Here is a 15,041-nt window from a genome sequence, read left to right on the forward strand (position 1 = left end):
CTTTGGAGAATGCTGAGTCTAACTCTCTGTGGCAGGATGTTGTTTGTTTACCTCAGGGGAACAGGCAAAAACACAGATAGGGTGGGCATCCAAATACCAAACCTGCTCCTATCAGACATGTGCTGCATCACAGTCGGCATGTCTTAAGCCACAGTCATCCTTCACATTCAGAACACTGATTGCTCTTTTATGACATATCATTACCTCAGTGACTAATGAGTCACGTAGGAATAGGCCGAGGTGGAGTTATCAATATTGAGGAGCGCTATTACAGGTGGACCTTTGCAGTTGAATACGCGGTGACTCATGATGGATCTTTTGGTTTCGGGATGTTGATTTTTGAAGTGACTCATCACTTCCGTATGACCTTTAATTGCGCAAAGTGATAGTCAGTTCATCTTTGGTGGAAAAATGGCGTGAAGGCTCGGCCGTGAAATCGCAGGGAGTCTGCGTCTTCTGATTAGTTTGGGGGGGTTGGACCAGATTAAACTGAATGGCAAAGGAAATGTTGATTTATGTTGGAGTCACTTTGAACTCACCTTGATTAATTCCAGAGGAACCGTTATTAGTGTGCTCAGCTATTTAGCCCCTGACAAACAAATAGTTCATTTCCTAAGCTCATAACCACACGAGGCGGAAAATGTATTTGACAATGACATTTTTAGCTCATCAGCATTGCACCCAGTGGTTGCTCTCGCATTCGTAATGAATACATATGCCAACATCATTTCTCGACTGAATTATTTGCAGTGGGCATCAACAAATGAATGACAATGTAAAAGGCGCACTTTGTGCAAACTTACCGCTTCGAGCCGGCTGTGCACGGGAGGGCCTGTGGAGTTGGAAGCCGATCCACCGGCTTTAAAGTACTTGGACACGGAGATGAACAGCCATCTCTTCTGCTACCCAGCATGTCGACTCCATTTACCAGCAGGCCCCGGTAACACCTGTTCCTGCTGAGGTACAGATCAGAAATGACATTTTAACATCTGTCCCAGAATCCCTCATCGGATCTGTGCACTGCTTTAATATAATGACCTCACTTTCAAAGGCAAAACTTGAGAGGTTCATTAACTAAGTGAGCAAAAATACCCGTCATTATCCAACCACAAAAAAAGTCTAGTCACAATAAAGGGCACACTGATTACTCTGAGAATTATCACGCCCACATCACAGCTCCTGCCATTCACTTCTATGTGGGATGAGAAGGGAAATGTGGACAGTTTCAAACTCTCATCGTAACAGTACCTATATTTATTACTCGTTCTACTTCAATCTACAGGCCTCTTCTATACTTTCTATGTTGTTAATCCCATAACAAATATCATCCGAACACATAATGAGGGCAGGATAGAAAAGGATAAATAGCAACAAAACAGCCTTCTTTATAATATCATTTGAAAACCATCAACAGTTTAAAGATCCTCGTCAGAAACACTGCTTCAGAAGCATTGGTTTGGTAAAGTGTATGAAAATATGAACAGTGGGCCACTGACATTGTGTATAATTCACTCCAGGTTCTTCCCATTTATAGGCTGCTCAGTGTCCAATGAAACTGAATGATATCACAAATTCACAAACAAATAAGATAGGCTACTTGTATGGTGACTAGTAGAGTTCAGCGCACCACAACTTAACACATGCAAAGGCACAAATGTGCTACAAATTTGGAAAAAACAACTTAATCACTGCACACACTGCAAATATTAAGTGTTGCTACGCAGTTTGTTTGGTTTATTATAACGTCGGTAACACATGATTCAGATAATACAGCACATTTGTCCTGTGCTGTGATTGTGAAATGTTGTGCTAATGTTGTTAGTGCATCCCAGCCTTGTATGTCACTTTTTATGTCCCTGGAAACAATGTCCCACCCTAACAATCAGTGAAAAGGGTGGGTCATTGTTTCCAAAATTATGGCTGATGCATCTATAATTATATGTTTTTTAAAAACATGGCACACACTACAGTCTTATTCTTTCAATGAATTTTCAAACAGAGACATTAAAAAGAAGAGTAGGCCTATCCATCCATAGCTGATGGTCTTCAACATAATGCATTATGTAGAGCCACAAGAATACTAAAACAAGATGAGCAGCTGGGGACACAGTGGATGCATCCTCCCTGATTTTCAGTATTAAAAACTACAGACAGCTACACTTCAAATCACTTGATTCTCTCCATTGCAGCAGCGTCTTCTGATTATTTTTACGTCAAAAAGCCATTTAAGTTGCGAAAGTGCTGTTTCTGTCCGACCCCTCACAATCAGAGTCAGGGATAAGCAATCAGTTTTGGGGGAGCACCAAGCAGACACTGGCTGGCTAATTGGCTGTCAATAAGTGGAGCTGAAATAGCACTCTTTTCATATGATGTGATGAAGAAGAGGGGAGTATGGATGGTGTTGAGTCTTGATGTGGCAGTGTGGGGGTAAAGCTTTTGTGAGACACGCTGTATTGGTTGTATGAGTCATGCCTATTGTGTAATTGTTTGAGCGACTTAGACAGCAACTTTAAATGTCTGGCTTATCTTCCACAACTCTACGACTTATGGGAAACTGAAGGTTGTTGAATTATACAGAAGATCATAAAAAGGTATCAGCTATCAATCAAAAGTGATAAATGACACTTTTGCTCCTTGTTATTTTGGACAATAAAAAGAAGGAACAACAGAGATGGGTGTCACCAAATGTCACGCCTTATCAAACATACAAACTCTAGGTTTAAACCCCATTAGACCTGGGATGAGAAGTAGAAAACAGAAGTGGTACGACTCTATCTACTATGAGTTTTCCTTGGAGAGGTAGATACAGCGATGTAGTTAAAACAAAAGACAAGGCAGTTTAAGCGAGGCAAGGCACGTAAAATCCTGATGGTAAGAGAGACAGAAACTCACAAAGGAATATACCCCTCTCTTGACATTCCTTTTGACAATTACTTATGTAATACAATTGCTTGCCAGCTGGTGGTGGGAAGCAATTTGACAGTTTTATCACAACTTTTGGCACAAGTAATTTACTTGGCTCGATCCTTTTGTGCGTCTGTGGGAAATAAATCATCCAAATAAAAAATAAATAAATGGCACGCTGGTGCGATTTGACAGTTCAATGTCTTCCAACCCGAGCGCAAATGGTGCCGTTTTCGCCTAGCGTCGTAAAGGTTTGAGTTTCCGGGGCTGTGTGCTGTGATCCATCATCTGTCTGGGGGGACAGTTTGGTGGTCCAAAGCTGTTCATGGGACAACTGGGACTATAACAGTTCAGCTGTTTAAAGCTTAGCCTCACAGAAAGTGTGATTAGTTTAAAGAAAGTGGAAATAGGGTGTTTTTTTTTTAGAGTTTCCTACATTTAAAAGTCTACAGTATACTGAGGTTGGTTAATAATGTATATTTAACAATTGCTGGTTGCTCTGAAATACTGTATTCTGACAGATTGAAACCCAACAGTGTACTTTAAAAAGATCAGTGAGTTACAGGACAACCCTGGAAAGCACACATTATTATGGAGGAAAAAAACACAATGAAATGAGTGGGAGACATTCAGCAATGGTTATTTTGAATTTCTTTTAGTTTTATTTCCTCTGGGAGTGGTGGCTTTTCTTTTAAATAATGCCTATTTTATTAGACATGAAAGCTCTTTTTTTGAGTTGTTATATTAAAATGTGCTTCAGAGGGTTTTGTTACTGACGTAGAAAGGGAAATATATTCTGAAGCTCACATAATTATCTTGGGTGCTATCGCCCTTAACTCTCAGGGGAGTGCTAGATCTGTGCACTATTATAGATTAACGCCGCAGCCTGCATGCTCATTTCAGTGGGAATCGCTCATGTTTACTGATTGGAGATTAAGCACAGATTCCATGAACATTTAAAACCCACACAACATTACAGATTTACTGAACCGACTCTATTAGCTGCAAAATATATTCACTTCAGGCCATCAAACACAGTATTTCTGTGAGGAAGCACCGATACTCTGAGGATCAAGCTTGTTGATCATGTTGCAGCTGCTGTCGCAGTGGGAGTTGGCTTTGATGTAATATTGTGATATTTCATTTGATTATGCTGATTTGATTGTGCGAGGTCATCCATCCTTCCTGATGTCTCTAGACATCTTTCAAAAGCATTTTGCTTTATTGGCTTGCTCGTCTACCCGCCAGAATTTCAATGGTCGTTTGATGGTATTAATGCACCATTTGAATGCAGACCCTGAAGTTGTAGGGGGGAGGAAGCCCATGCAGAGTGAGCATGCATGGAAACTGAAAGTCAGATGTCAGAGGAGTCAGTGGAGGGGAGGAATTTTCTCCAAATGCAGATACTACACTGGAGTGGAATATCAAATGTTCAAATCTCTCTCACAGGTTTTTGGAGTGTGGCTTAAAAAAGAAAGGGAGCTCTTCTCTTTCAAATCGCAGCAAACTTGCACTAACCCACTTCACATTTTTCAAAACGGGTTCTGCCAGGCTCGTACCTCTTTGAGAAAAAGCCAAGCGTTTACGCGCGCAAAAGAAGTGAATGGCGAACAGATGTGCCGCACACCTGTGACAAAGCAACAGCAATTGTCATTCGTTTCCATTCAATGACAGAAGATTCAATGGGGAACAGAAGAATCCATTATTTCAGGGATGCATCACCAATCAAATTACATAGCACATCTAGTCCAGCAAATCTGCAACATCAAGGCGAGAAATGAAACACGGATTCATTATCATTAGCCAATATTGCGAGAGTAATCTCTATATTTAAATAATCAACACATTAATATGCCTCTTCCGTCTTTCAGATGGCAATCAGGATTGTTGCCAATGCAACGGTAATTAGTGATATCACAGAATTGGACATTTAATCAAAACAAAGTGCATCAAACATCAAATAATTCTTCCACTTTAAGAAAAATGCTGTCTGAAACTTGAAGAAAATGAAATGTGTCCAATGAGTCATTGTTTTGGGAAATCAATTCATTTAGTCACACAGAGGTGCTAAGTTATTTATTGCCTGTCAGCATGAGCTGTTAGTTCAATTTAATTCCTAGCTGCAGAAAAGAACACAGACAATGCAGAGGAAACTCGAAGAGCATAACTTTATTTGCGCAAACACGTTGTGTCCTAAAGAAAGACATGTTTCTCAATACCCTGTTTTTTTCTTATAGGTTTTACGATATGGTAACAAATTTGAAAAACAATAAAACTGAAGAATTGGAGACCTAGTACACTCCTGCATTTTGGCTAAATGCTTAGCACTTAGAGCAGTGGTTCTCAACCTTTTTGGGGTCCTGGACCCCCCCACCACCCGATCTGGGGTTCCAGCCGGCTCCCCAAACATTCGCGCAAGGTGATTTGGGTACCTGGGCGAACTCAGACGCGGGCCAGATTGCAAGGTTCAGTGGATATTTTCATGGACCCCTTGCAATTACACCACGGACCACTGGGGGTCTGCGGACCCCTGGTTGAGAACCACTGACTTAGAGTAAGGAAGGTTATGAAAGAATTAATACATCCCGATCAAACAGGTTTTGTAAAAGGCCGCTTTATAGGTGATAATATTAGAAGTTTCCTTCAAATAATGGAATATTATGAGAACAATTTGCCTGGTCTAATATTCATAGTTGACTTCGAGAAAGCCTTTGATATGGCTAAATGGAAGTGCATACCAATGTTTACAAATCTTTCATTTTGGTGAGACCTTTATTAAGTGGGTCCACTTATTATATAAAAATCATTGTAGTAGAATTATAACATATTTCTGATACAATCACACTTTCTAAAGGTGTCAGACAAGGCTGCCCCCTATAAGCATATTTATTTATTCTTTCAATTGAAATGTTGACTATAAGAATAAGAAATAATGTCAACAGGTTTGTATTGGACTGACAGGGGTCATATTCTTGTACAGAAAATGTTAACAAAAAGCACTGAAAACACAAAATGAAACCCAAATCTGAAAACATAGCAAACACTACTAGCACATAAAGGACTGAAAGCACACTCAAAATGTAGAAAAAAAATAACCCATTGTGAATATTAAGACCAAAAGAAAGGGAGAAAAGTGACAGATCTCCTTTTGTCTTAGAAACAGCAAGGCCTCAAAGAACAATAATTGTTCAAATAATAATAACCAAAAAGAAGAAAAACAACTTTGCCACTGACGCTAACTGTAATCAGGTTGGATTCAGTGGCAAAAATAAAGTCGGGCACCTGCCAAGCTGAGTGTCTGACAGGCTGAACAACAACATCCAACAGTCTCAGGTGGCTGTCTTCTACCAGAGTCCAGATGTAACCTCAGATGTAGCTGTGCTTTGAGCTCAGCATCAGTATGCCAGGATACTACAATTAACATGTGGAGTACATCCACCCAAGTATGGCAGCTCAGAACAAATCTATTTTTAATGTCATGCAGTATTCCATGTTATACTACCGTATTTTGTACTTTTTCAGAAAGAAATTCTTCGTACTCCACTTGGTTTATTTGCCGGTTGTGCTTTAGATTCTATGCTCTGCACACCAATACAGTTGTTTTCAACCATTGTGTGTGATTATAACTCCAGTCAGGTGTAAGTCAGGTGGAGCTATGCTGGCAATTAGTGTATGTGATTTCTACCAAACTCTATGCGCTAAGAATGATAATTGGGTAAAGATGCCCTGCCCCAGCGGGTACAGATCTTCGGCAGCAACATGAGGGAAATGTTAATCAACACAGTGCTAATTAGACAGCATAAACGTAGGTGGACTATGGCTGTGAAGGCCCCAAATTATACATAGAAATGATATTTTTCTTATCAAATATTATGTACTACTACTGATTAAACTGCCATACAGAATAATAAGTAGCCTATGCGTTGGCTCAGTCTCCCCAGCTACAGCATGTAAGTGTACCACCAGCCACAAATCAAGGACACATAGCCTAATATTAGTGAAATCAGCTTTTTACTTCAGATACTTTGACTACATTTGCATTACTTCTGATAATCCTCATGTACTTGTACGCAGTTTTATCACTTAAATCATACCGCCACTTAGAGCCAACATCGACAGGAGCTGGTCTCATCAAGAACAAAAATGATAGACGAGTGGAAATCTTACCTGATGGTGGTGAAGCTGGAGGAAAAGTAAGAGGATCAAATGTGGTTAGGCCGAAAGGTTTGACCAGCACTGGCAAAGATATACCAAAAACTGACATGCCTATTCCTAAGCCATGCTGTGAGAGTCTCTTTTTTTTGCTGTACATTGCTACTGTGGTGGTTTGACATTTGCAGCCTTGTGTATTCCAAGAGTTCAGTGTTTGTGCTTTTGTGTTGTCGTATTTGTCTTGGAGCACATTCCTTCTCGCTCTTTATATTTTCAATCCTGTATGTGCTGTAGCTATAGTCTATATAGAGGGGCCATGGCAGCAATCACTGTGTCCTACAGTTAGCTGACAGTACAATAAATGCACAGTCACTTCTCTCTGACGTACATTTTAGGGACATCCAGGTAACAAGGTTAAGTTTTGGTCACGTCTTTGAAAGGAAAAGACATTGAATGCTTGCTCCTTGGCGGAAATGAAAACCCTTTAGGGATTGGAATACAGTGTTTCTACAGTATCATGGCTAACTAGCAGCTAGCTCACAACACTGAGGAAAATGATAAGTGTGGCTACTTAACAGATGTACCGGTTTGCACAGGAACTTTCCACGCAACCTTATTTCTGACTTTGATAATAGCACCGCTCATGGAAGCATCATACCTAAATATTTTAACAAGGTTCACTTGGGTTCATTTGTATTCAAAAAAAGTACTCCCTCAACAAGTTTCAGCTCACTTCCATCAATCCAATTTTCAGCCCACTCGTTCTGAGGTCTGCTTAAAAAGCCATTTATCTGCTCATACTATAATAATAATTGGCATTCTAATAGCAGTAAAATTACACTGATAAATACTCGCTAATTACAGCCACCACGAGCACTTTAGAACCATTTTTTACTAAAGTGGACGTTTTCCTCTTGAAATCGTCAATGAGCACAAAGATACCTGCACATAAACGTGTAAAGAAAGATGCATTTAACCCTCCCCACCCTCACTTCGCCCATGAAATAACCCTTTTAAATGCAAATACCCAGGAGGCAACTGGCTTCTTATCGGAGGTTCCATTGTCTCCTCCGGGGTAGAGAGCTGTTTTGCTCTGCATCTGCATGTAATTGCACACACACACACACACACACAGCAACCTTACAGTTTACACTGGAACAAAGCAACTTCAGAATAAATTACAGCAAAAAAACACAATATTAGGTGAGAGGACGCCATTAGTTCTAGCTGCTGCATAGTGGTACGCGGAGCGAAAATTAATTTAAAAGTTACTCTAGTGAATTAAACTGGCAGATGTAAGAGTGAGGGCAGCTGGTCTAATTATCTTAGATTGATTTTAGTTTTGGATTACTGTGTAGTTTGTCTGTAAGGCCACAGGGCTTTTGTTCCCTTCACCAAACAGATATCCACTTTAAAGTGCTCTGGACTGAGCCTTTAGAAGATGCACGTTTGAAAGAGGAGAGGCGGCAGGTATTACTGCATGCTTCTGCCTGACAAGTCAAACAGGTGTTCAGTGAAGAAATACTGCGAGTGTCTAAATGACAGTACAACGCTGCTGCTGCCACCTGCTTTGGCTTGCAAAGCTCAGCATACATACAAAATAGCATCGCTCCAATATGCCCACAACCTCTAACAACTGGCGCGATGAGAATTTCTGCCATTGCAAAACCAATTTTTGCCCTAACTGAATAAATGAATTATTAAATAACATCATTACTAGGAAAACTTGACTTTCATGCTGCTCATGACTATTTTTACTGTAATGGAGGCAAATAAATCATCTCTCTCTCTCTTACCCCCTTGGGTTTCTTACAGCAGAGTAATGTTGCCATCTAGTGCCCAAGGGAGAAACTACATTTGATGCTGTCTGCATGTTGAGCATTTCCCAGATGACACTATGAGTAAAGCAGGAATCAATGAATCAAAGTCTCTTAAGTGTTTTAATTTGGCATTAAACAGTCTGTAACATCATTCCAATATGGAGTAATAACACAACACGGTTTGAATGGCATAATGAAAAGAAAATCTGAATGATGTCGCAAATTGTTCAAAAATCCTTGTTCTGTAAGTTCCAGTTTTTCGAGTGCAAAACCATTAAACCATGAAAATAAAAATAATGATAAACCACGTTAAACATTTTTTGCCACAGAGGGCTTTTTCCCATCGCTTGCTTTCATCAGGGCCTTGATGGCCCTCGCCCTCATTTCCAACTCCAAGAGCTCCAGCTGTTGGATGGACGGCTGAGCAGCTGCAGGCGTGCGACTTGTGACAGAGCCGCCTTGAACAGGTGACGTGGCATCTTCAGCCTGCGATGGCGCACTCTGTTCTTTATTTACCTCTTTAGCTGATGTGGACGACAATGCCAAAATCTCACTAACGCTTCTGTCAATGTCACTCTGTATGTCTTTCTTTGCTTCCACTGGTTGAGAGCCCGTGGGAGGCTCTGGCTCAGGGTTTACAGGTTCAGGGTTTACAGCTGGTTGCGCAACTTCCCCACCGCTGTCCTCCGTTTTCGCTGCCGTGTCCACGACTTTAAGAGTCTGCTCCTCTTTGGGTCCCTCTATGTCACTGTCATAAGTGTCTGCATTTATGCTCAGGACGTCGCTCTCCTCGCCTGAGCCCCCACCCTCTGTGAAGGAAAATACACCAAGACATTGTAAATGATCCTTTTATTGCACTTTTATGTCTTTGAAGTCCTCGGTTGAATGCCTGGGGGATGTTGTGTCTGTGTATTACATATTAATTACCTTGCTTAGAGTCCTCACTCTTTGCCGTTTCTTTGAGGCAAGATGTGGAGTCAACATTATTGTCTTGCCTTGATGGAAAAAATTGAAATAAACACATAAGTCGGAAAACACACTCCATTTTCACTCTGAAATTGCACACTGAACAACTTAGAAAGCTGTTCACTCACTGGCTTTCCAAGGTCTCCTTTGTGTTTTCATCCCCATTTCCAGATGTTAGTTCTTCCCCTAGACACAATAAACAACAGCTTCAAGGGAATGGAAATGCTTTGTTTGCGATGCGGTATTACTTTAAACACACACAGTCTGGAAAGCTGCTATGAAAAAGTGCCAAACCGGCCTCAAGTCTCACCTGCTAAGATCTGGATGAGATTTTTTTCAGATATTGGCTGCAGTTGCTCCCAACACAGCTTTTTGATTTCCTCTAAACTGCAGTCCTGTGAAGGATAATGTGTTTAAAAGGCATCTTTGAAGTCGCTTCACTCCCCTCCAAAACAAACGGCGAAACCCTGTAGACTTACTACTCTACCTTTACTCTACTTTTATGAAAACTTTATTATACTACGTTTTACTTCAAATTTAAACCACTGACCTTACAGTTCAATTTTAATATTGCAAACCTATGGCTAATTGACGCCATAGATAAAAAAAAAAAATCCTGGCAGCATCTACTTATATGTAAAATAACAGTAACCTTAGCAAAACGTCCATCTACAACTAAAAGCATGGCAGAAAAGTAACAAGTAAAAATGGTGACTTTCTATAAGTAAAAACAAAAGTATATATTATGATTCACCCAGTTCACCAATGATAAAGGCCTACAAAAAGATGGAACAAACCTTTTAAAGAAATGGGCGCTATTGCAAAAGCGCAGGGGCTGCTGGAATTAGGCGCAAAAATGCGACCATGGTCACATGTCGGTACATTAGTCTGGAGGACTAGATAGGTCAGGGTGGGAATCGGGTCCATTTACCCACAAATTAATGTCTGTAAAACTGCAGCACGACATTTCTTACAGTCTGCAGCTGAGATGGTGCCAAGTCTGACCCATTTTGCGGAGCTGGTTATGAAACACTTCTGACCTTTAGTTGACAGATGTCGTTTGATTACTTATTGTATAATTTCTTTATCAATGAAAAGTATGTTTGTCGCAATGCGAAAACTTTCACACAACACTGACATTTACAGTCTTTTGTATTGTCTTCATTCTAATACTCTGAGTTCGAGAGTGACAGTCCATTTGCTCACAATCACCTTCAGTTCATCAGGCAGCATCTTATGTAGCTTCTTCTCCCCCAGCACATGGAAACACTGCTCTAGCATCTCCTGCTTGTCGGCGACATAAGCGGTGATGGGTTTAAAAGGCAGGTTGAGGTCCAGTCCACCCTCCTCAATGTCGCTGCCAATCCTGTCCAGTTCTGCATCAGCGAGATCATCCTTGGAGTCCTGCTTTAGAAAACAAACTATGTTACTGAGACGACAATGTTCAGAGGGCTTCAAAAAATCTTGTAAGTTTTGTTAGTTGTACACGTTAGTTGTCAGTTGCAAGTTTTAGTCATTAATAGTTTTTTGTTGTTGTAACATGACATTTAAAAAAAAAAAAGTTAAAACACTGACAAACAGCATGATTTCAGTGATTAATTTCTTTGTGTTTCTGTATTTTTTCCAACTGTTATATAATTCATTTTATTCACACTAGTCAAGAGTCCTAAAACTCACAAATACAACTTTTGGAAGGAAAAAAAGACATTATTACCAACATTACAAAATGGAAGAAAAAAATACACAATAGGCATCCTTTAACAAATATTATTTCTGATTTAGAGAACAAGAACATCAACAAAATTAGCTTTCCCAAAAACCATAAATAAAACTTAAAAGCATCTTTACACTAAGTTTAATAAAACATCATTAAGCATCTGTATTGTGTTAGACCAGAGACGTTCTACTGAGAGGTGTTATCAATGTTAGGCTACAAATGACTCTGACCAAAAAGAAACCTTTTAGTATAACTCAATGAGATTCAATCGCAGTATTGTGACCAGAGCCTCCAAAATGATGATTAAATAGCAAAAACTAAAAAAGCATTTGTGTATGACGATTGTTTTTAAGAATTTGAAGTTGAAAAACTGTCAAAAAGTATAGCCAATATATTATTTGATATTGTGATAATAATAATAAAAACCTCAGTTGGAGTGGTCATTTGAATGTTGTCGGGTCTTGTACCAAACAAACATTTGACCTGCATCCAAAAGTGACTGGGGGGGGGAAGGCAGCTTCTGAGATTTGGATGTTGCACTTGGCCATATTGTGTTTCTGATTCTATTACAATTAACTGTGCAGCAGCCCAACTTGTTGGCTTTAACAATACGGCTGTCACGACTCACAAAACCAAACTAATACATAAATATTACTACATTACAATACAGCCTCTGCCTGTGTAGCAACCTGCAACTTTAGCACAAGTGTTGCAGCAAAGGAACAAGTAGGGAGGCTTTAATAACTGCTAACAAACAAAAAAAAGTCTCAGTTTGTCCGTATTTACCAGGCTGCTTATGTTCTTTAAAATAAATTTAAAAAAACAAAGGCTGCTTATAAACATAGCTAAATGTAGCCTACTCTCCAAATGTAAACAGTGAACAATTAGCTTGAAGCTAGCTTGATTAGCTCACCTCCGTGTTGGCGTCCGTACTTCTGCGTTTACTGCTGTCACGACGTTCTTCGGACTGCGAGTGCTTCCTTTTCTTTTCACTACTGTTTGACTTCTTTTTCAGCATATTTTCGTTAACAAGTGAAGTCCACGTTTACAACAAACACGTCCACTCTTCTACTCACTTGCTAAAAGTTGAATGTCGCGGGAGTTGTGCGTCATTAGCGAGCGACTGACTTTTTCTTCTTGGTGTGTTGCATGGTGTCTTGTCGCCACCTGCTGGGCTGGAGCGACGCTGCTCGTCTTGTCTTTCACAAACCCTCCAATACAAAGGCTGAATATCCAGACATATTTCACATCAATATGTCATCATTACACATAAAATGTTTTCATTTTTGTTTCCCTATTTATTTTACAGGTTTCACCACGTTGTTTGTATAAGAAGGGATATAGAGACAAAATGATGAACCCATAGTAAAATGAACATCAATGTAGCTTTATTGCTGCAATATCAACACCATCTAAATAGTCTGTATTTTGACTGAGCTTTTCTTTCACAGTGAGAGGTGCCATTCCTGTGACCTCTCGAGCTGTCAGTGCACTGTGCAAATACATTCAAACTGTATCCCATCATCATTTTTTACACTTCAAACCCTGTTCAGATTTCGGGCAACGGTAAATCACAAGTCCTCTTCCTGTATTTCACACAAGTCTCGCCATCTCCCAGTTTCCCTCTGCCTCACCCGTGTCTTAAAAATGTTGTGGATCGGACTCATTACCGCAAAAAAAAACCTTCAAACCTTCAAGCTGCAGCTCATTTGCACCATTCAAGTTTTCACATTTTAATTCAGAGTGCACTGTCCTCATTGGTGATGTAGCCTACATTTGTTTCTCAGGGGTTTATAAAGGAATTTGGGGTAGCACAGCAGTAATATGCAGCAATAATAGTATAGGGAAATATATTGTCTGCTTTGAAGCTCATGTAGATAATATGCATTAACAGTTGAATAAATGCAGCTTTTAAGACTGAATTAGATCCATATAATGTACAACTTCACATGGAAAAATTTATTTGGCACTCAAATAGAGCCTGAGGACCAACATGCATATCCTCAGGCATGTGCAAATTTTTCCTTAATACTCATAGGCCTAATCTATTGCACAATCCTCCCGTACAAAAGTTTACTAACTTTACTTAAAGGCCAACTTCACATTAACTTCAAAGATTTCCCATGTGGAGCAGAATCACTTTGAATTAGGCCTACAATAAATAAATAAACAACTCAGCTGCTTTCTTCAGCATATCACCCAAGTAGCCATGTGCTTTGTTTAGCTGGACCCAGACACAGGTTAACTTTTCAAGGTGGTGACGACACAAGCCAGCTGTAAATCACTCTAATTGGCTTCTCCGCCTCTCTGCCTGAAACAAGGCGGGAGCCAATGCGACGGCTGCCTGGGCGCCATGGCGACAGCTGTCTCCACATAATTCGGGTTGTTATCCTGATGCCATCCGCCAAATTATGCAGCGGATATAGTGGGAGGTGCGCATCGATCACGTTACAGTGTGTTTTCTTTGCAACATCTGCTCCCATGTGTCTGGATTTCACCTCGTTAAAAGGGCAACGATGGAGCTGGCACTGTTGAAGGGGGCATTGCATTAGGGAGTCATGGAGAGGATCAGAAAGACACCCACACTCCGTATTCATGTGTGTGTGTGTGAGTGTGTGAGACCCAAAGTCAAAACATTTCTTACAAAATGACTTTAGATTACAGACAATACTGCTCAGAACAGCACATTAATGCATTCTTAACTTAGTTTCGTGATTCTCACTTTGTCTCCAAAAGTGTGTGAGTGAGCGTCCATCTCCTACACATCCAAGGCCTAATTAAGAAATTTGACTAATCGGGAGATGTATAGCAGAGGATCTGAATATGTTTTACTATTTTTCTCAATTAATTCAGTTTAATTGCATAATGCATGGAAAACGATGAATCGCAGAAAGAAGGGGAAAAATGTTCAATTATAGGGAAAGTGAGATTAAAATGCTAGTGGAGCTTATGTCGGACCTCAAAGAAAACCGAGGAGAAAAACCAAGAGCATAAGTGGAGAAAGCACTAAATGAAAACATGGAGAAAATAAAATGAAGCGCAATGTCAAAGAAATGCAGGAGAAACACTGAAACTGAAAGTCACAGTTCAACATATTGCACTGGTGTCTATGTGTCGGTGTGTATAATGTATAGTCAGCAAAGTTATAGGCTAATATATTTACAAAATCATTTTGGTATCATCTGCATTCAGTTACTCATGTCTTGGTTTGTTTACACGCACAATCATGTCATTTTTGCATAACTAAAGCAATTGTCTTTTAATACACAAACTCCTGTTCGCAATCATTGGATTGAAATGACATTTTCAAACACGCCTGTCACTGCAGTCATTATTTTCACACACAGAGAAAGAGAGAGAGAAACAACATTTTAACTTGAGTAGACAGATCTGTCGACGAATCCCAGTGTTGTTTTAAACCCACATCAGATTTGACTAATTTCAGCACTTCTCTCTTTGCTCTGAACATCCATCTTGAAGTG

The 15,041-nt window shown here is 40.0% G+C and overlaps 1 protein-coding gene across 2 annotated transcripts; it reads right to left on the minus strand.

The window, feature by feature from the left end:
• Positions 1 to 9,087: 9,087 nt before the first annotated feature.
• On the minus strand, positions 9,088 to 12,655 carry caap1 (caspase activity and apoptosis inhibitor 1). Of its 2 annotated transcripts, none has more exons than XM_083992756.1 (6): positions 12,473 to 12,655; positions 11,055 to 11,246; positions 10,153 to 10,237; positions 9,971 to 10,028; positions 9,804 to 9,871; positions 9,088 to 9,685 (listed from the first exon to the last, which is right to left on the minus strand). In XM_083992756.1, exons 1-6 carry the CDS (start codon positions 12,575 to 12,577, stop codon positions 9,186 to 9,188), a joined length of 1,008 nt encoding a protein of 335 aa, XP_083848882.1. In that variant the 5' UTR covers positions 12,578 to 12,655; the 3' UTR covers positions 9,088 to 9,185. The 2 variants fall into 2 exon arrangements, with proteins under 2 accessions (XP_083848882.1, XP_083848881.1); XM_083992755.1 differs by having other exon boundaries at positions 11,055 to 11,249; positions 12,473 to 12,649.
• Between the last annotated feature and the right edge of the window lie 2,386 nt (positions 12,656 to 15,041).

This window comes from Trachurus trachurus, assembly GCF_905171665.1.
Source record: "Trachurus trachurus genome assembly, chromosome: 18".
In the NCBI taxonomy this organism is placed as follows: Eukaryota; Metazoa; Chordata; class Actinopteri; order Carangiformes; family Carangidae; genus Trachurus; species Trachurus trachurus.

What these genes read in the sequence shown, in the direction of transcription:
- caap1 (XM_083992755.1), bottom strand. Translation starts at nt 12,577, where the DNA reads ATGCTGAAAAAGAAGTCAAACAGTAGTGAAAAGAAAAGGAAGCACTCG. An exon ending in TGCTGCCTGATGAACTGAAG is followed by an intron (nt 10,238 to 11,054) that starts GTGATTGTGAGC and finishes TATCCTTCACAG; the next exon opens with GACTGCAGTTTAGAGGAAAT. An exon ending in GAGTGAGGACTCTAAGCAAG is followed by an intron (nt 9,686 to 9,803) that starts GTAATTAATATG and finishes TTTCCTTCACAG; the next exon opens with AGGGTGGGGGCTCAGGCGAG.